Source organism: Aricia agestis, chromosome 8 (assembly GCF_905147365.1).
Source record: "Aricia agestis chromosome 8, ilAriAges1.1, whole genome shotgun sequence".
Classification (NCBI taxonomy): Eukaryota; Metazoa; Arthropoda; class Insecta; order Lepidoptera; family Lycaenidae; genus Aricia; species Aricia agestis.
Window position 1 is genome coordinate 10,613,217 of NC_056413.1, and position 21,646 is coordinate 10,634,862.

The window sequence follows — 21,646 nt, forward strand, 5'->3', positions numbered from 1 at the left end:
TTGTTGTATCAATACTTTACAAAACAAACCCAAGCAGCAAATGGACGTGCTATAATGGTCGAGAGCACGTTCTTGTTTTCGCTTTAAGTTCTATAAAAGTTCTTAAAACAGTCGAGTAAAAGTGCTGTAAACGTTTACTCGACGCGAAAAAGGCGCAAATTATTCAGACTTAAGTCCTATTAAAGTGGAATAAGCGCTGAGTAAGCAACAAAAAAATGCTGTAAGATTTGAGTAAAAGTGGTAGAAAACACTAAGAGTGTTTTAAGAGCAACCAAAATGCGTATATAGGATATTTAATTCAATAAACGCAATTGATTTGCTATTATACAGATAAAGTGTGCTATAATAGCAGACGAATTGCTTTTATTCTCCTTTTTAGTTCTGTAAAGAGTGCGAGCTTGTGTGCTACATAAATTTAATGTAAAACAATTATAGTTATTAAACTACATCTCAATCCTTATTTATATTATCAAGTTTTTGAGAAATCAATATGTGATTATTTTTTCTGTTCGTGTAGCTACTCCAAAACATCATGCGCAACAAGTTTTATTGATAAACCCAAAGGCATTTTTACATAAACATTCATGCGCTGCCTATTTTCTTAAATTTGAAGACTAATTAATATAATTAAATATACTTAAAATATATTTTTTTACTGCCATTGTCCATATTGATAATCTAGTTGCAGTTACAGCTAACTTATTCCATTAAAAGTCGAGTAAGAGTGCTGGTCACCACATTTATAGCACAAGGTGTCGCCATGATAACAGGATTTAGGGTTCGCTTCGTAAATATCGTATAACAGCTCTTAATTACACTACAGTTCCTATACGAACGTTTTTAATTCTACTATAAGAGTTAGTCTATAAGCGTGCAGTAACAGCAGCAATGTTGCCATAAGCAATTCGATTGCGTTTATAGAGCTTTTATAGAAACATAAAAGAGCTGAGTAACGGCTGTATAAAAGCACCCAATTCAGCGAATCATCTATTCTACAGCTATTATACGACTGTTATAGATCAAACGATCGAATAACGAGTATTTTAGCCATATTCATTCAGCATCTGCTAAAAGGTGGAGTAAAAGGGCTAAAACATAGTGCTGTAAACGTTTATTCGACGTCCTTAAAGCACACATTAGCAAATATTGCCAAATAGTCGAGATAACCGCTATTAAACGATAAATGGGTGTTTTATGAACGGTTACCCGGCTCTTATACGATTAAAGGCTGAGTAAAAAAATCCTTATTCGACTGTTTTGCTGCTTGGGAAGATTTTCAATTTGCTTAAATTTAGTTTTTCAATGTGAAAACTACATGTTACTGTGATTAATATGAATAATTAAAGTGAAAGACGTGTCATAAGTGCTGAAAATTCAAAAGATTTTCATTGAAGAAAAATAGTAAAATGCGAAAATATATATTACTGAAATTCTCGCGTCCATATTTCCGATTCTGATCGCTCAATCACCATAGTAGCAGGTAATTATGGCTAGGTTATTCCAAATTCACGTTTCTAGAATGAGTAATTTTTAAAGAAAGCGTCATTAAAAAAACTGAAAAAATATAGATGAATAGATACATCTTATAACTCAAAACATAGAATATCATTGTTATAACCAGGGTTGCCAGATCAAAGACCGATCAAATCGCCACTTCGCGATAAAAAGATAGCCCAAAGTAGCCCAATAAAAAAGAAACACGGTAATTAAACGTAATGTCAATAAAACGTATGAATAATATTATATGCTACTGTTCTATTACATTAGAGTTATGTATTTACATGTAATTTTATCAATATTTTAAGGAGACTTGCTTCGTTTAATTCAAGAAGCTTATATAATATAACAGGTAACGAGTTGTTTTTATTTTTTGGGGTTTTTTTCCCAACTATAAAAGTGACATTTAGCAATGAAAATCTATAATTCATAGTATTTATTTTAAAATTATGTATTTACAAATAAAAAATGTTTTATGCATATTAATCGTCATCTGCTGCAAAAAGTTGGATGGTTTCGAGCAAATTACGATCCAACATATCTACTCAGTATATATATGTACTAGCTGTTGCCCACGACTTCGTCCGCGTGGACTTCAGTTTATAGCGCGCGATGTCAACAAAATTGGTGTCAAAAGCTTTTATAAAAAAAACCCTGGTACCCCTTAAATCAAAACAGCTGTGCAGTGTGCACATAATATTTCATTTTTTTAAATTAAACTTTATAATATATTATGCCAAATTTTAAAGCTTATTTAGCCCTCCAATTACACAACTTTACCCATAAACTATTTATCATTAATAGGTTTAAGGTTACGTCACTGTATATATAATATAATATAAAGTACTGACTTATTAAATAATGTAAAAAAGAAATAACAATCGAAAAAAATCGAAACTCAAATTCACGATGATACCACCTCTTATAGAAAGATGTTGGGCAAGCGTTAGCGCGATGTAAGAGACGTAAGGCGCCATCTAGTATGAATTTTTGGAACTAACTTAATTTGAACAAATTTTCGTATTTTCACCCTCTTACAACCCCTTTTTTTCAGTAAAAAAGTAGCCTATGTCCTTTCTCAGGCTTTAGACTATCTGTATACAAAATTTCATTACAATCGGTTCGGTAGTTTTGGCGTGAAAGCGAGACAGACAGACAGACAGAGATACTTTCGCATTTATAATATTAGTATAGATTATCTATGATATCTACTGCCTCTCTCTCACAGAACACTAACACTCCTACCGGAGCTCTCTCTGCTCCTGAACAGAATGATATTCAACAGCCACCCACGCGGCGAACCACAGATTATGAGTGAAAGTGGCCGCGCATAGACAACGCATCGCTGCGTTCGTTGATATTATGGCCGCGTTCACGAAAATACAATAGTAGGCAGTAGCCCAATAGGCGATAAGTAAAAAACCGTGTCGCCCAACAGGCGATAAGTCGCCATTCCAAATTTTTTGTAGCCGCGGAGGACCGCAAAATAGCCCAATTGGCTACTTGTCGCCCAATCTGGCAACCCTGGTTATAACTAGTGACTTTTATGGTTAGAAACACAATACAGATAATTTTACTCGATAAAAAAAAAATCCGAAACAACTTCGATTTTAAAAACATTTTGAGTTTTATAGGACTTAGGGGGGTATTACATTATCATTTATATATGATCATTTCTATGATCATATATAGGATCCAATATATATGATCATTTGATCATATGTGCTTAAGGCGGGGATTAATCTCAATCAAAAACGATAACCTTGCACACAACCAAAGACCAAGCGTATACGCATCGCAATAAGATTCATTTTAGCTTAGCATAAAACTATAGGTTCTCGGGCGGATCTTCTCTATTTTTCATGTTTTTTTTAAATATCTTTGGAAATAAATATTAAGAAACAAAATTGCTCGGTTAAAGAATTTATAATATAGATTTTCTAACAATTTATTCAAATAAAATGTACAATTATTCCAGTTAATACTTATATTTCGATGAAATAGAGTTTTTTCGGAGGTAAGTTTGTACATTAATTACAGCCAAAGTATTACGTTTTATTAAAATGTTTATGGTTTAAGGTATTTTGAATATTGTGCTTTATATCTCATATTTTTTAACACTTCGTTATTATATTGGAACTAGGTAAACCGGAAGTCGCGGAATAACAAATTGGGCTTTATCCTCGCCTTAATACATTACCATATTTCATTGATCCTATTTTACGTCATATGTGATTTCCATAGCCAATGGAGAGCGCTAACGCTGACAGGTATTGACGTCAGGGTTACTAGATCTCAGAGAATTCGATGTGTCAAAAGACATCGTCATTTTTAATATGGCTTGTTTTTTTGTTATTTCAGCAAGATTATCCAATTATATAATTAGAAAAATAATTACATTACATTATTTGAAACATATTAACGAACAAGAAATTAAAAACTCTTTTTTATATTAAATAACTGGCAACACCTATTTCTATGACCGTATTGGATCCAATCTCTCAGCAAATGTCAAAAATCTTTGATCAAGGAAGAAATTCATCAATCATTGACTCAATGATCTCGGATCCAATATATATGATAATCTAATATCCCCCTTACAGGGACTCAATCAAAAAATAATTTGGATAGTTCGATTACTATTAAAATTTTACAGGGAAATGTACGGGTACATGTTTAGTTATACTATTTTTATCTAAGTAAAAAGGTTTTTTCTCCTATTTCACCCTATCATGGACGCGGCGAGCATCGTAACCGCCACTGTACAAGGCGCGCTGATATGAATGTTATTTTAATGTCATTTACGTCGATATTCGCACTGACAGACATCGACCTGCTAATTTAGGAATAACCTCCCATTAAGCGTTTGTTTTATAAATTTTGTTAGTTAATTTTATTGTTTATTGCAATTTTAAGTAGCCTGAGTAAGTATTATGTAGTTTATTAAAGCAATAATTTTACATAAACCCTATATTTACGTAAACAATGAACTGTCAAAGAAATCTATCATATAACGCGCCTAACAATGATCGATACTTTGACTTAGGTGCTTTGCGTAATTATATATCTTAGATGTATTTAAAATTCTCGCGTCACAGTATATGTGCTTAACTCCTTTAATACTTTGATGCAGCGTAATATAATATTACATTTTTTACGTTTTGTTTACAGGTAGCAGAAAAAGCGTTTAACGAAATAACCGAAATGACTGGGAGAATTTATGCTATCATTTTGAAAAAAAAAAACACTGAAAATAAATACAAGAAGTGGGAATTAACCCTTTAATAGGATATTGAAGAGCTGCTTATTGAAGATGAAAGTGCCTCTTCACTGTGACACCACTGCTGTAACTACATGGACCTAGAAAGTGGCGATGATTCTGTTTGCGGCTGCATTGTAGAATATTTGGATGATCATATTTTATTAAAATAACAAAACTGTGTTTTTAATTAATTTATTTTTTGTATTTTCTTAAATAAGTGGTTCCTTAATAAAAAAGGAGTGAGCTTCGCTCAGCTTTCACTGGCAGTCATCAAAGTAGCTCTGCAGCTCTCAGGGAGAGGGTACTTGAATAACAGGTGCTATAAATTCATAATATGTCTCACTTGTCACTTATAAACCTTCCCTCCAGGGAAGGTTTATAAGTGACAAGTCGGAAGGAAGTCCACTTCCAGGAATATTTTAAGACTAAAATTAGCCACATCGGTTCAACCGTTTAATCGAGTTATTGCATTTTTATATAGTCCATCAAGAAAGTGAAGAAATTAAAAGTGGAAACATCGTGATGTCATCCCTTTTTTCTTAGATTGATTTGAAAGGGATGACACTACGATATTGCCACTTTTTAATTTCTTCACTTTCTTGACAGAGACAGACTATGATACAAAGATTATAATACTTTACATAGATTAGATTGTTTCTTCTTGTAATGTCGTAAATTAAACACACTATAACTACATCATAATTATTTCAAATTCTCTTAACTACATAATATATATAAATCATATTAATATTTACGTGTTTTTTACACTGTACTTAATATAAAGTATCAAAATCTTTTATAGTGACTGGATACTGTGTGGCCATAAGAGGCCACACCGGAAACAAGTGGCGACTCTATTAATGTCGTGACTTTTTTGACGGGCTGTAGAATTCCGGGAGTTGGGATTTTTTATGGAAATTTCCTCTTCTTTAAGAATCTTTTTTTTTTAATTTCTTAATTGTTAATAGTTTCAGAGTTTTTAACTTTTTAACAAAAAACTTAATACCTTTTTTTGCAACCTAATTTGCTTATAACTTTTGCAATTTTTTGTGTGCTAAATCTAATACACGCTTCCGATACATTTTTCTAGACGTCTTCCCGAATCTAATGAGCTATCGCACGTATTTTTATGACCTTTATCTCTATATTTCGCCATTCTCAACTTATCGCTCAGACTCCTATAGAATATAGATATTTATTTTATTTTTATAATTCGTTGTTAAAGCAAAATTCATAATCTGTGAAAGTTTCTACTCTCTTGTTGAAACAAGTTATCCTGGTTCTGAGATACACCCTGGAAACACACACATAGATGGACAGACAATGAAAATATCTCAGTAATAATATAGGGTCCCGTTTTTTACCCTTTGGGTAACAAACCCTAAATATAAATTTTCCCGCCTTTTAAACTTGATACTTGATGAACTTTGATGTTATGTACCTAGCTGTTTATGAAAAAAAGCGATGACAGTTGTCACGACATGTCAAATGTCAATAAACTAGATGACATTTGAAAGAAGTCATTACTCAAAATAAATATAAAAATTAAATTAAACTTTATTTTCTTAGTTTTACTAAAATAAAAATGTTTTCAGCGCTAAAGAAATTAACTAGGAGTGGCGAGGATCGGTGTGCACCACCGATGCCAATGTCCTCTTCGTTGCAGAAAAGATTTTCTAGAGGCGTTCATTTTAATAGTAATAACTTTATATTTTTCGTTAATTTTGTTGCTTAATAAACAAGTTGTACATTTTGTATTATATTTTAGTGAAAATACTCATCAAGGGTGATAGAAATGTAGGAAAGTCGTGTCTTCTGCAACGTCTTCAAGGAGGAGCATTTACTGAAGACTATGTGCCAACAGAGCAGATTCAAGTGGCACCAATTCATTGGACTTACAAAAACTCGGATTACATAGTTAAAGTAACTGTTCAGAATATAAACTACTGCTTTTTATCCATTGATATAAAAAAATAGAGTACTTATATGGCTACGAATAATAAAAACTAAGGAAAAGTAACTCTGTCAAGAAACATGCTCCACAATACTTGTCGAAAAATTGTACCTTAGGTACACATTTCAATACATTTGCAATATTTAGGTGACCTTGAGCGGTTCTGGGTTGACGTCACATGACAGATCAAAAGGAACTAAATTTTAAATGTAAAGTATGGGAGTTACAATTCCTTAGTTTTTATTATTCATAGGTATATGGGTAAAATTTTATTTTTATCAATTTCATATCAAATTGTAACATGTTTTTTTTACATAAGTATTATAAAAAAAAACTTTTAAACTATTTACAGGTTGAAGTATGGGAGGTAGTGGATAAGGGTCGCACAAAGAAAAAACCTCCATTGGGCTTGAAACTTGAGAACCAGGCTGCTACGGCACAGGCTGATGATGTTGAAACACCAGTACTAGATGCCACTTTCTTAGATGTTTATAAGAATGCAACTGGAGTTATTTTAATGATGGATATTACAAAGCCATGGTAATTATTTCATAGACTTGTAATTAATACCTTAACCCATCAAGCCTCGCGCGAGCACCGGTGATCGTGACAACAATAGAATACAATAGTAATTCTTGGAAACTCCGATCGAAGGATTAATCATGGAAAAACCAGACACAATAGCTTATCTATTGTTATCGCGGTTGCCGGTTACCACTTGGGCTTTGAGGCATTAATATATCAATGTATTATATTAATTTGAAACTATAAAAGCTATACAACCTACACATTAACGTCAACCTAATTAAAACAAGTATTAAAACACATTAAATTATAATACTGCCATAAAGGATTATAAACAATCTGATGACACATTTTAAGGACAGAATGTAGAAATGTAGACTACTCTTAGCCTGAGATACTACCCCCTTTACAGATAACCAGGAAATGAGTTCTTTTACTTCTTTTTGTTTCCTGGTTTATTATTAAAAAATGCTTTTTTTCTTTTTGTAGGACATTTGATTATGTTGTGAAAGAACTGTCGAGGATACCCGCCGACCTTCCAGTTGTGTTGCTAGGTAACCACTGCGACATGCAGCATCACCGGCAGGTCCAGTCACATCACATTGAGCAAGCCCTGCAACATGCTAAGGCTGTTAGGTGAGTCTTATTTTTAACCCATACAGGGCCCCCGTAAGGGCTACTGGCGCCTGTGTGCAAAAAACGGATTTGGCGTCCCTTTAGGCAAATTTTTTGGGTCCTTGGTTTAGGCGCCCCTAAAGATGGCGATTTGGTGCCTAGAGGACATGCATTGCATTGCACACATTGCACATATGGTAGCGTACGGTATGGCCCTGAATCCATAAATATAAATGCAAAAGTATTCTTTGAGATGCAGAAAAGAATAAACTATAATATCTAGATAGGATAGATCTTAGTTTGACTGATCTGATGGAGTTATTGTCCAACTAAGATCTATGTCATAGAATATAATTGATACAACTAAATATTAAAATCTTACAAATAAAAATATTTACACAAAATAATTATACAAAGTCAGCTTGTATTGTTTTTGTCTGACACATTAGAATAGTCACTAGGGAGACAAAGACAGCTATTAGATTCATTTAAGTGACTTTAGAAAATCTAGGTTCACACTTTTTTTTATTGCAGAACTGCACCCATCCGCTATGCTGAATCCTCCATGAGAAATGGTTTTGGCCTAAGACTTCTTCACAAATTTTTGAGTGTACCTTTTCTGAGGCTACAGAAAACCAGCTTGTTGGAACAGTTACAAAGGAACCAAAAGGATATGGAGGAAATTGAGAAGGAGCTAGATGACTTTCAGGTATAGTTAAGTTATTAATTTAAACATTTCATGATTAAATATTGTTTTAAACTATTAAGCCTCAAGCGGCCCCCGGTGGCTGCATTACAATTGAATATCTATTGTGTCTGTAATTCCCACACTCGAGGTATTAAAGGAACATTGTGTTAAGGCCTTAAGGGCATGGTGTCACGGGCGTATATATAGCTTTGATAAGGAGAGGTCCCTAACGTAAAGAAGCGGCCAAGTGCGAGTTGGAGTCGCCCATGAAGGGTTCCGCAGCAGCAAATAGGCAACATGTTTAGGAAATCAAAAATATTTTTTTATAAGTACATGTACCGCACCGATTTTAATTGGCGAGGTACATATATTATTGTCGAAATTGGACAAGTAAGATGGATAATAATTGGGGGAGGGGTCCGGCCCCCAGGACACCCTCCTTATATTCATGCATGGTGTACTAGGTGTGGCGGACGCTCATTGCAGACGGCGCGTGATTATATTACATTTGTAGCCTGTTGCTTCAGCTAGCGGAGATCCTAAGCGACCTTACGTTTAATAATTTAACTTAATAATTATGAAACATTCTTACCACCTATATACTTATCTACATAAAAAATTACTCTTAAAACCTTATTTGTGGGATACTTGACCCGTACCAATAAAAATTTATACGTGGGAGAGCCATGCTTCGGCACGAATGGGCCGGCTCGACCGGAGAAATACCACGTTCTCACAGAAAATCGGCGTGAAACAGCGTTTGCGCTGTGTTTCGCCTAGTGAGTGAGTTTACCGGAGGCCCAATCCCCTACCCTATTCCCTTCTCTGTCCTCCCCTATTCCCTTCCCTTCCCTCTCCTATTACCCTATTCCCTCTTAAAAGGCCGGCAACGCACTTGCATCTCTTCTGATGCTGCGAGTGTCCATGGGTGACGGATGTTGCTTTCCATCATGACCTGTATGCTCGTTTGCCCCCTTATTTCATAAAAAAAAAATTTACCTACACTTTATACCTTTATACAGTTGTTAGTACTGTTAGAAGTTTTGATAGACAAGGGTAAAAACTGCATACTTACATAATATTATATATAATAATATTTATTAGTAAGAAAACAATTAAAATGTAATTCTTTATTTTTTTGCCTTTAAAATCAGAGTCCGAGGTAAATTTCAGTATGAATAATTGCTACCTGAAAAAAGCAACAATTGCAATTAGTATTTCATTTAAGTACATCTAGATGTCACAGTATATCATCTCCTTGCTTGTCCTGCAATTGCACAAAATATACACTTAAACTAGGCTAGCCTCTTAGCTTTCTTCTTCAAGCTTACAATATACAAAGGGAGCAAGCAGACATTAATTAGTTATAGTATTAACACCTTACACCTGTACTGTAGTCCTATTAATTGATATCTATTTATATTGCCACACTTTGAAAACCTAGGATAAAAAAACTTTATCAATGTATACAAATTCCCTCGGTATAAAACATAAACTTATACGACAGTATATAAATAAGTCTATGGTATAAGCAAGGACGTTGAAATAAGAGCCGGACGGATCGCCATTAAGAAAAAAGTGAAGCACTCTTAATAAGCCGAGGCGATCATATGTACACATCTTACACACACACTCGCACTGTAATAAGCCGATCGTACCGCCATTACACAATTAGACTGCATCGCGGTGTAACGTCTTTGTAATTCATAAATAAAAATAAATATGCCATCTTGTGATGTAAAATAGTGCAAGAACAATACAACCTTACACAAAAAACATCAAGGAATAACTTTTCATAGGTAAGATAACATATTTTTAAAGTATTTTGATAACGTATTTTAAAGTATTTTGATAAAGTAAAACCTCAACTTCAACAGGTCTGTAGTGTCCATAACAAATTATTGTTTTTTTTTTTAGTTTGTTTGAATTACTTACCGAAAATGGACTTTTATATTATAAAGTTAAAAGAAGCGGGAAATTTTAAAAATAAATTTAATAAGTCATAAGTGGTTTTTTAATTGAAATAAGAGTGTATTTATTTTTTATACATATTTTAGGTGTAACAAAATATGTACATCTGTAAAATAAATATATTTCCTAAAAATAGTCTACACCCCTATTAATTTCTTAATTTACAAAAGTGGATATAATTGTTGTCTTAGATTTCCTTCAGCTAATGAAACTTGGAAAAATGACTGGATAGATGTTATCAGAGATTGTAGAGGAAAAAGTAATTGGAAACCAACAAAATCCAGTGTCGTATGCAGCATTCATTTTGATAGCAATGATTTGTACAGCACTGAGACGGGGCAGGAGTGTTATAAATTTCACTTGTGTCAATCTATACTAATATTATAAATGCGAAAGTATCTCTGTCTGTCTGTCTGTCTCGCTTTCACGCCAAAACTACTGAACCGATTGTAATGAAATTTTGTACACATATAGTCTGAAGCCTGAGAAAGGAGATAGGCTACTTTTTAACTGGGAAAAAAAGGTTGTAAGGGGGTAAAAATGCGTAAATTTGTTCAAATTAAGTTAGTTCCAAAAATCTATACTAGATGGCGCCGTGTGTCTCTTACATCGCGCTAACGCTTGCCCAACATCTTTCTATAAGAGGTGGTATCATTATATATTCAAGTTTCGATTTTTTTTTCGATTGTTATTTCTTTTTTACGTTATTTAATAAGTCAGTACTTTATATTATATACAGTGACGTAACCTTAAACCTATCAATGATAAATAGTTTATGGATAAAGTAAAACGACATTTTTGACAGTTCTCCTTTACCAGCAGCGCCCCCGCCCACATTCATTTAAAGTCTTGTCAGTTGTCGCACTTTATTATGTTGTTACATAATTAGAGGTAGTATTATTAACATGTCGAATATTTATAGCTTTTGACAGAAGACATTTTGACCCGTGAAACAACTTCATCAAATTAATTCTGGAACGGAATATAGTCGGGGAATTTTTTTACATATATGGCAACACTCAATTCTCTCACACATAGTGAAAACGGCGCCATTGTTATGCTTCACTTTTTTGATGTGCGATCCGTCCGGCTATTATTTCAACGTCCTTGGGTATAAGATTATATTTGAATTACCACGCGTACTACAAAGTACAAAATATTTTTTCTTTTACTAAATCACTGCATCACGTGTTTATCATTATTATTTATAAAACATCCATAGTTCCATACTATACGTACTAATATTATTACCTACCGTATGTCTGGCGCAACGTAGTTGCGGGCATCAACTAGTTGTATTATATTTAAATTATATAAATAAAAATAAAGCTACATTTTTATAATTTATTAAGATCAGATTACCTTATATTAAAAAAACAACAACAACAAACAATAACACGTTGCGCCAGACAGACAGACAGTAATAATATTAGCACGTATATTATGGAACTATGGATATTTTCAAATAAGTAATAATGAAAAACACTTTATGCAGTGATTTAGTAAAAGAAAAAATATTTTTTAGTAGGTACGCGTGGTAATTTAAATAAGTATAATCTTCTACACCTATGGACGATTAATCAATCAAGAACAAATCAAGAAGAAAAACGAATAGCACATCAACCACGACACGAATTTCGCGTTATGGTCTGTTTGTGATTGTCAGAACGCGTCGTGGCCGTTTTCATTAGAGCCACGACGCAAATTTCGCGTCGTGGCTGTTTCACTGTGACCACAACGCGTTGTGAGCCATTTTTTCGCTCATTGATTTCGCTCATTATATATATATATATATATATATATATATATATATATATATATATATATATATATATATATATATATATATATATATATATATATATATATAAATATAATATAATATAATTATATATATATATAAATTCCAACCCCAAGGGGTTCAAATAGGGGATGAAAGTTTGTATATAATCATACTTCTTAACGCGAGCGAAGCCGCGGGCAAAAGCTAGTTATAAATAAACACCTTTATCTAATTATATCTAATTTTATTTTATAATATTTGCGGTTTCGGATAATTATGGAGTACGGGAGTACTTGCCCGCGACTTCGTCCGCGTGGACTTCAGTTTATAGCGCGCGATGTCAACAAAATTGGTGTCAAAAACTTTTATAAAAAAAACCCTGGTACCCCTTAAATCAAAACAGCTGTGCAGACAGTCAGTGCAGTGTGCACATAATATTTCATTTTTTAAAATTAAACTTTATATATTATGCCAAATTTTAAAGCTTATTTAGCCCCCCAATTACACAACTTTACCCATAAACTATTTATCATTGATAGGTTTAAGGTTACGTCACTGTATATAATATAAAGTACTGACTTATTAAATAACGTAAAAAAGAAATAACAATCGAAAAAAAATCGAAACTTGAATATATAATGATACCATCTCTTATAGAAAGATGTTGGGCAAGCGTTAGCGCGATGTAAGAGACGCACGGCGCCATCTAGTATGGATTTTTGGAACTAACTTAATTTGAACAAATTTTCGTATTTTCACCCACTTACAACCCTTTTTTCTAGTAAAGAAGTAGCCTATGTCCTTTCTCAGGCTTTAGACTATCTGTATACAAAATTTCATTACAATCGGTTCGGTAGTTTTGGCGTGAAAGCGAGACAGACAGACAGACAGGTACTTTCGCATTTATAATATTAGTATAGATTAGTATAGATTGACTCACGGCGCCCCTCTTGCCTTTCCACGGCGCCCCTCTTGCTTTTCCACGGCGCACCAGGGCGCCGCGGCGCACACGTTGCAAACTCCGGGTCTACTTGATTTTGTCCGGAATATTGGAAAAGTCACATGACAGATAAAGACCTTGAATACGTTGCATAAGCATCTTTATTAGTAGATATTTCGCGAATTTTTTTAACTACAAATCAATAACAAATAAGCAACATCCGACGCAACCAGCAATTTGTACTATGATAGCTACCTTATTTAAGAATCTTACTGAGAAATGAAATTGTAAGGTTTTTATTCTCTATTCTAATGCTTATCTATGATATGCTAATGAATTTTTATTTTCAGAACTCTGAAGAAGCACATTACAACATATTCGTCGATCGTCTGGCGAATAAAAGGCGGCAAGGTGCAGAAAACGAGCCTAGAATTAATAACGACCGCTCGCCTAGTATCGTGCTGGGTGCGGGGAAACCTATTATACCACCGAGTGTTAATCCTCTGGTAAGTCGTATAATTTCGATCCTATTATCTCCCAGTCATAGAAGCGATTAATACTAACTGAAGCAACTTATCAATATTTGTACTCTAGAGTCTAGAGTGTCGATTTCCTGAAAGGCTGCTTCACAGTTTCTGCTGTGTGTGTGTGTGTTGATGTCGGTTCCTGAACGTTACCATTACTCTTTTTCCTGTGACTGCTTTATCATCGCGGTCCTGTCAGCGAACACAAACAAACTGATTCAGTGTTATATTTTGGGTCGTTTTAAAAGAGTTTCCGAGGTTACTTTCCCGAAACTTTTCTTTATTCAATTTCATTCAGTTTAAAGAAAATACAATATTAAAAGCTGCAGTATAAGTAATGATACTAACGTATAATGATGAATGATATAATAAAACATACTTTAGAATGGTCATAATATACTGCTTCCTAATACCTAGCTACTACCCGCCTACGTTGTTGTTGTTGTCTAATAAAGGGCGAGATGATGATGATTAATTTCTTAGAAAAAATTAACCACGTCCGTTTAATAAGTTCAGATAATAATAGACGTTCTACTTATATATTAGCTTACGGTAAAACTAAAAAGTCACAATATCATTACAATTTCGATGACAACATGTAATGCTGGAATCTCATGGTGCGTAATATCACGAAACGCGCCCCGCCAGATCGAGCCACGTGCCGTGTGAAGGGGGTGGCTCGCGCGCTACGCGCCGTGATAACGGGTAGCTCGCCTGTTGGCTCGTGATATCACGCGCCGTGATAACGGGTAGCTCGCCTGTTGGCTCGTGATATCACGCGCCGTCAGAAGGCAGCATAACATGTTGTAACAAGAAATTTAGACAATTTAAATATTATGTCACTAACAATATTTTATTTTATTCGGAAAACTTACAGCTTTTCAACAATTTCACTAAGAGTACAATTATTATAGAAATTAATATGTAATTGATCAATCTTAATATGAACACGGCTTATGCTCTGTTGGTCAATTTACTTGTACTTACGCATGTTTCACTGCAATCTCGAATAGTCTATAGGGGCAGGAGAAGACTAATCATTTATTTTTTTCAGCTGGCCCAATCTCTGAACCCGACGCCTCCACAAGTGAAACAGACTCAGTATGTGAGTCCTGAGCTCATGAAGAGCAAGCCGCCAGTCAGCATGGACATGACGCCGGCCAAATCACAGTATCAAGAAAGGTAGACTATTCCTAACATGATTAACATCTAATATAGCAAAACTTTTTACAAGTTAGGATCCCTCAGTGGAACTAGAGGGGGCAATGGGTGTTTCTTCATGCGCTCACCGCTCACTCCTCGACCCACTAAAGAGACCTAAAATCGAACACTGTCCTTTCCTCTACCATTTTGGCAAAGCGATCGACGATCTTAAAGCTGTGCGTCGCTTTAGCTAGATAATGATGCTTAATAGCATTTGGCCGGAGTCTACTAGTAAAGCCAATCCAAAAAAATCCATAGCTTATAGAAATCTAGCTGTTGCACCTGCGTTAATCGCGCAAATAGTTCTCATAAGTGTCTAATCATAGCGTCCCAAGCACCCCGTCCGGCGCAAACATGTCAGTGACTGGTTCGTCGGGCGCGCTCGACGAGTTCTACGCCGGCACCCTCGACACCAGCTTCCTCGACGACCTGGGCGACGTCAATGTCAACCAGGAGGCGAATTATGACAGTGACAGGTTTGTGCAAATATCTTCTTGTCAAGAGTAGATTCCGAAATATAGCCCAGAACAATGCTCATGACATCTAGAATCCTCAGTACATATTGCATTGGTTGGTGTGCCACTGCTGACACAAGTGTGAAGTATTAGAAATATATAAAATATCTGCAATAACACCCCAACAAATAATACGTCAATGCACTGGCACTGACCAGAACAATATTTCAAACGAATCAAAAGCGTGACGTCGTTTACTCTACCATCATTAGCTCTACCTAGTATACTGCTCTATATTTCGGAACACACACGCATCATCGATTTCAGTACTCTTCTCGCAGCTCCAGAACCCTTTATAGTCCGTAAATTCAATTGCAGCGACGAAGAAACGTCAGTTAATCCAAAAGTGACGTTGGAAGAAGACGACCTGGGTGATGACTTCAGCGAGCCGTCGGCGTCGCTGCGAGAACCCCAGCGGATTAATGAGGAGGATCTGAGGAATGTGTTTTTCAGGCAGGCGGCGGTGAAGGACGATGAGCCCACTGTAGATAACGACTACCAATGGGTCGGAGATGCTAGTGTCAGACGGTCGCCTGAAGGTATTTTCTTTTTTTTTTTAAGAGCTGAAGGCATTAAGCTGTATTTTTTTAAATGAAATAAGGGGGCAAACGAGCAAACGGGTCACCTGATGGAAAGCAACTTCCGTCGCCCATGGACACTCGCAGCTTTAGAAGAGCTGCAGGTGCGTTGCCTTTTAAGAGGGAATAGGGTAATAGGGGAGGGTAGGGATGGGAAGGGAAGGGACAAGGGGAGGATAGGGAAGTAATTGGGCCTCCGGTAAACTCACTCATTCAGAGAAACACAGCGCAAGCGCTGTTTCACGCCGGTTTTCTGTGAGAACGTGATATTTCTCCGGTCGAGCCGGCCCATATTAGTGCCGAAGCATGGCTCTCCCACATATAAACCGCTGAATCTCAATTCTACCATTAGCTGCATTCGTCCTTTCTTTCTCATGAAATGTCTAATCAAATGTTAATTATGCTTGTAGGAAGTATATCAGTTTTTTTTCGGAATAATTTTAATATTGATATATTATACATATATGTAATGTTATATTTAATTATGCTCCACAGGTGGTGAGGATCCAGATGCATTGCAGGAGAGCCAACAAAAGGTACGAAAATTTAAGTAAAAAGAATAGTTTTGCTGTCATTTATTTTTGCGATATTTTTATTTAGATGTTGAGTGTCGACCTTACGATGCATTTTAATATTATTGCAGGTAGAGAAAAAACATAAGAAGAAAAAGTCCAAAGATAAAGACAAGGGTGATTCTAGCGAGAAATCGGAACGCAAAGAGAAGAAGCATAAACGAAGGAAGTCTAAATCTGAGAAACCGTCCAACCCCCAAGCTGACCTGCTCGAACCGACGGCAGGCATCAACTATAACTACGACGATTATGATAGTCTTTAACACCGATAACATCAGTAAATTAGGGGTTTCAAAAATGTGCCATTTGGATCCTTCGCCGCCTGGGCACTAAAATAATCGAAAAGCTAGTTATGGCAAGACAACACGGCGCGTTGCGTCGACGGAGCGCGTATTAAGGCAACAAGGTGGTAACACGACGCTGCGTTAATGCAGCATTGTTGTTAATAATAGGTACAACTTAGAGTCTATTCCATAAAGTTATTAATACCTAGCGGAATAGAGAAACAAAGGCCTGAGCAAGAGAGATGTCACTATCAGTAACACTGCGTGGTAAAAAGAGACGTGTGACACATGACAGCAGCACTCTTTTTTGACGTCTAGTCGGCACGTGCCGCACGTTGACAATTTAATCTCATAGAAATCATGTTCAATCATGCTTGTGTAAGTGTATACGTACTCATATTTTTACACACAGATGAAACCAATTTCGGTTTTGTTTGACAGCTCGAGATTGTTGCTCTATTCCGCTAGGTATATTAACTTTATGGTCTATTCGGACCGCAACGCGACGCGTTTCTATATTTGTATAGATTTGACAGATTTGCAAGACGTCTCACGCAATTGACATCTGTCAATTCAGTACAAATTTAGAAATTCATTTATGCGTCGCGTTTCGGTCTGAATTGACGCTTAGCGGTGGCGATGCAACGTAGCAACCTGCGAATCGTTCGTGCGTTGACAGCGTTGCGTCGATGCAACGCACATAATATTATAGAATAGCAAAACTGAACTGAGTGCAATGTGCAACTCCACAACATGATACAGCTCGAAATTCGATTATTATGTAGTAAATAAAAATATTTTTAAATCGCTAAATAACAAATTTCAAGTCGAGTCGTGGTGTGAATTGACCCTTACGGCTCTAGTACACCGATGCTGCGAATCGCGAAACAGCGGCGAATCGATTTGCTGTCTCACTCGCCACACGGCAATGCGTTATATATGACATCTCGCTCTATTCCTGTTTCGCATTGGTTTCGCAGATATTTCGCGTTTCGTAGCGGTGGTCTACTAGAGGGCAGAGGCGCAGAGTTTAAACACTTTTTGTCACCGGACAGTACGACACACACGTCCAAAGCTGTCTACGCTGTTCTGATAGACCACTCCTGAAACACTCTATACTAAAATATTTGCCGTTACAAAAATGGGCAAACTGAAAACATATTATCAATAAAACAATTATTGTTGTTATTTAAATATTAAATCAATAATTTTAATATTGATATTTTATACAACAATGAAATTCTAACTACATATTTTTTGTGTTTTCAAATCAAAAGCATGATAAAACGTTTTTAAAATAGAAATATTTATATTTTAATCGCCTTATGAAGATTTATTTTAAGTCTACTGTTTTTGTCTATACTTAACGACTTTTCTAAATATACTAGACAAAGACAAGTAGACTTTGTATAATTATGTCTAATGTCCTGCATAAATATCTTTTTAGTGAGTAGGTATATGTTTTATTACTATTGTAAATCTTCTTAAATATGGTGAAATTTTGAATATTATTTTATGTAACATACTTCCAATTAAAATACATTCCACTAAATAGTAAAACGAGATTTAAGGTACAAGTTGGAAGCCCGCTACATGAAGCGGCAGCAGATAACGTGTCGTCGCGTCACTACTGGTTTCTACGTATTTCTATGAAACGTGTCGCTAGCTTCGTGTCGCTAACTGCGGAGGGTATTTCATCACGACACGTGGTCTGCGATTGCTTCTGTCACCCGCTGCCAACTGGCACCTTAAAGGGCGCTTTTCCTGTCATGCGTATCATCAATGCGTATCAACAATTCAATAACTTTCATTGTGCTGTATTGATATCAATGATTACAACCCGCGTGCAGCAGCAGCAAGAGCATGTTGTCATCCGCATGCGAACCAGGGGCCGTACAACTAAACTCTCCTACTCTAACAAACGCGAAATGACGTTGTTGGAGCAGGACGCGGCATTCTTATTCGATTGTTTGAGTCTCAAAACGATTTCGTAGTAGGCCTCCAATCTCCATCCGCGCGCAACAATAATCCACATGACAGGAAAGCGTTAGAAACAGAAATACGAATATGCATAATGGATTTGATCTAGTCATCTACTTATACCTTGTTTGCATTTTTGCTTTGGCGATTTATGGATCTGAAATTTTTGTACTTACGTTTGCATTTAAGGGCCAACGCTAAAACACGGGCGGACGCGGGCGCGGGCGTCGGAATACCGCCGCGGGCCACGAATCCGCGAGCGGGCACCCGTCGCGTGCGCCCATCTCATTTAGCGATGCTAGTATAATTTTTATCACGAGCTTGTACAGTTGTGTCGAGTAGATTACCATGGGTTATTTACTAATTTATTATTTGACAAAAAGACGTCAACGGAAGCAATGTCGATTGCGAAAAGCGTGCGCCCGCCGTCCGCTGCGCGTGTGACAGTCCGTCGCCCGCGTCCGCGCTCCGTCGCACACGCCTGCGCTGCCCATACTATTTTTCATTATACACACGCGAGCGTGCGCCCGCGCGAGTTTTAGCGTTGGCCCTAAGATTTTCGGCTTATACGAAGATGGCCTTGGGACATTACCAACCCGGTTGCGTTGCACTGTACATTAAATGAAATATTGTTTTCGTTTTATTTCCTTTTCTTGTATTTTTTTAAACTAGCCAGATTATTGTCATCTTGCCACATAACGGCTGCACTTTAGGGTCTATACAGACGGACCGCATTTCAACTGCAATCCAACCGCAAATTGCAGTTCAAGTGCAGTTTGAATGCAGTTGATAATGGTTTGCAGTTCTATTGCAGTCGTGTCAACTGCATTCAAACTGCACTTGACCTGCAATTTGAGGTTGGATTGCAGTTCATCTGTATAGACCCTAGGATACATTTAATCATTACTTTAGAGGAATGTATAGCGCTTATGTCAAAACCTAGGTACTTATATTAAATTAAAGTGATTGTTAAATAAATCTCTCTAGTGCCGCCGAGAGATATTAAGATCGTGGATTATTATGTATTATGTTATATAAATAATAATTTTACGCGAGATAGATATTTTTCTTGCATGTTTTTTCTTTAAGCATGTGCATTTTATAATTAATAAAAATATAAGTTACTTCCTAAAAGGCTATAAATGTTAGTTTATAGTTCTTATTGTTAAAAACATAATACATTTTATTGTACTTTATGTTGTTGCTTGTTGAAATATACAAAATATATAAATGTATAAGATTAATAACAATTTCTTTTATTTTTAAAGTCCGGTCGCTCCGGCCGGTTTTCTCTCTGCATTGACTATAAAAATGTCTTTTTACTTCTATAAAGTATCTTGTTTTATGCCATATCTGAGGGCTTGCAAGACGTACATAATAAAATAAAAAGAAGGTTTTTGACACAGATTATTGAAAAGGCCGGTCTTTAAAATACTACCAAATTGAAAACAAATAGAGCGAGAAGGTAATGGAATGGGGCAGGACAATGATGGGATAAAGTTTGGTCTCAACGAAAGATATTTAATAAATAGATTACAATCTATTCAAAATGTAAATATACAACCACATCGATATTTTATTGGTTAAGATTATAAAAATTGGACCACTCTGGTGGAGTCCATGTAGTAATATAACAATATTACAAACAAAAATCTCTACATAACAGAACTTACGATAATTAGTCAACTTTATTTTATACATACTATAGTACACGATTATTTAACATAATATTTCGCCTAATTTTAATATCATACAACTATGTATACTAGATAATAATTCTTTATTTTTGTAATAAGTTAATAAAACTATAAAATATTCTCTTCAGTTAAAGATCAGGCATTCGATAAGGCTAAAGTAGTTGAAACAATATTTGGTGATGTTACGGTATGTCATACGTGCACGACTTACGCCGTTTATAAAATTTACAAAAGCACTTTGTACTAGTCATCCGTTTGTGATAAAACAATACACCGATCTGAACACGCGTAAAATAATATTTTAAACTCATGATTATTTGGCTACTCTGTAAAAGTATATAAACAAGAACGTCGCATAGCTAAGTAAAATGCATTATACTTAATATGTTTGGGCTGTTGGTAACGCGAGCTGTACTAGCTGTATTAGTGGAAGAAGATATAAAAATTTCGCTGTTTGCAAGGATATTATATATAGAACATTTTCTTATTATAATGACTTATTATAAGATCATAAACATTTTTTTCTGTTGTGGTGCATGGCAAAAAGGTCGAAAATTATTACAGTTTATAGGAATGGTTTACTTTCCTTTAACCCTTGTCCCTTAGTTACATATTTTATCGTTTACCAATAGTGACAGTTGACTCTTATCATTTCCACTATTTATTACTTTCAACCTTTTTTAACGTTACCAGAAACCCAAAACACAATATGTGAAACCATATCAACATTTATTTAGAAATTCATCTAGTTCTATTTCTACTAAAAGTAAAAAGTAAACTATACAGAAACTACACGGATTGTATAAAATTTCTTATCATAGAACAAATGAGCACATAATATATATTTATAGATAATAATATTAAATATATTTACATCACTTACTGGCTGATCATCGATTTAGATTGAAAAAAAATTGGGCAGTCCATTTTTGGGAACGTTTGACAACTGTAGGCTTTGTGCAGCTTATCGCGATTAGCGCGACAAAGGCGGAGAATTGAGAAATATTACGATACCCAATTATTGTTTTATAAGGGCATTTTGGCGAAAATTACTTATA

The 21,646-nt window shown here is 35.4% G+C and overlaps 1 protein-coding gene across 1 annotated transcript; it reads left to right on the forward strand.

The window, feature by feature from the left end:
- The first annotated feature begins 6,315 nt into the window (after positions 1-6,315).
- On the forward strand, positions 6,316-17,144 carry LOC121729772 (rab-like protein 6). Its single transcript, XM_042118394.1, has 11 exons — positions 6,316-6,456; positions 6,528-6,682; positions 7,066-7,253; positions 7,728-7,874; positions 8,388-8,562; positions 13,586-13,741; positions 14,814-14,941; positions 15,289-15,438; positions 15,796-16,016; positions 16,551-16,591; positions 16,699-17,144. The coding sequence occupies exons 1-11, from the start codon at positions 6,345-6,347 to the stop codon at positions 16,888-16,890; spliced, it is 1,665 nt and encodes a 554-aa protein (XP_041974328.1). The 5' UTR covers positions 6,316-6,344; the 3' UTR covers positions 16,891-17,144.
- The last annotated feature ends 4,502 nt before the right edge of the window (positions 17,145-21,646 follow it).

Excerpts from the sequence above, each read along its gene's own strand:
- LOC121729772 (XM_042118394.1), top strand. The coding sequence starts at position 6,345 with ATGTTTTCAGCGCTAAAGAAATTAACTAGGAGTGGCGAGGATCGGTGT. Across the intron at positions 6,683-7,065 it reads ACTCGGATTACATAGTTAAA|GTTGAAGTATGGGAGGTAGT; the intron begins GTAACTGTTCAG and ends AACTATTTACAG. Across the intron at positions 13,742-14,813 it reads CACCGAGTGTTAATCCTCTG|CTGGCCCAATCTCTGAACCC; the intron begins GTAAGTCGTATA and ends TATTTTTTTCAG.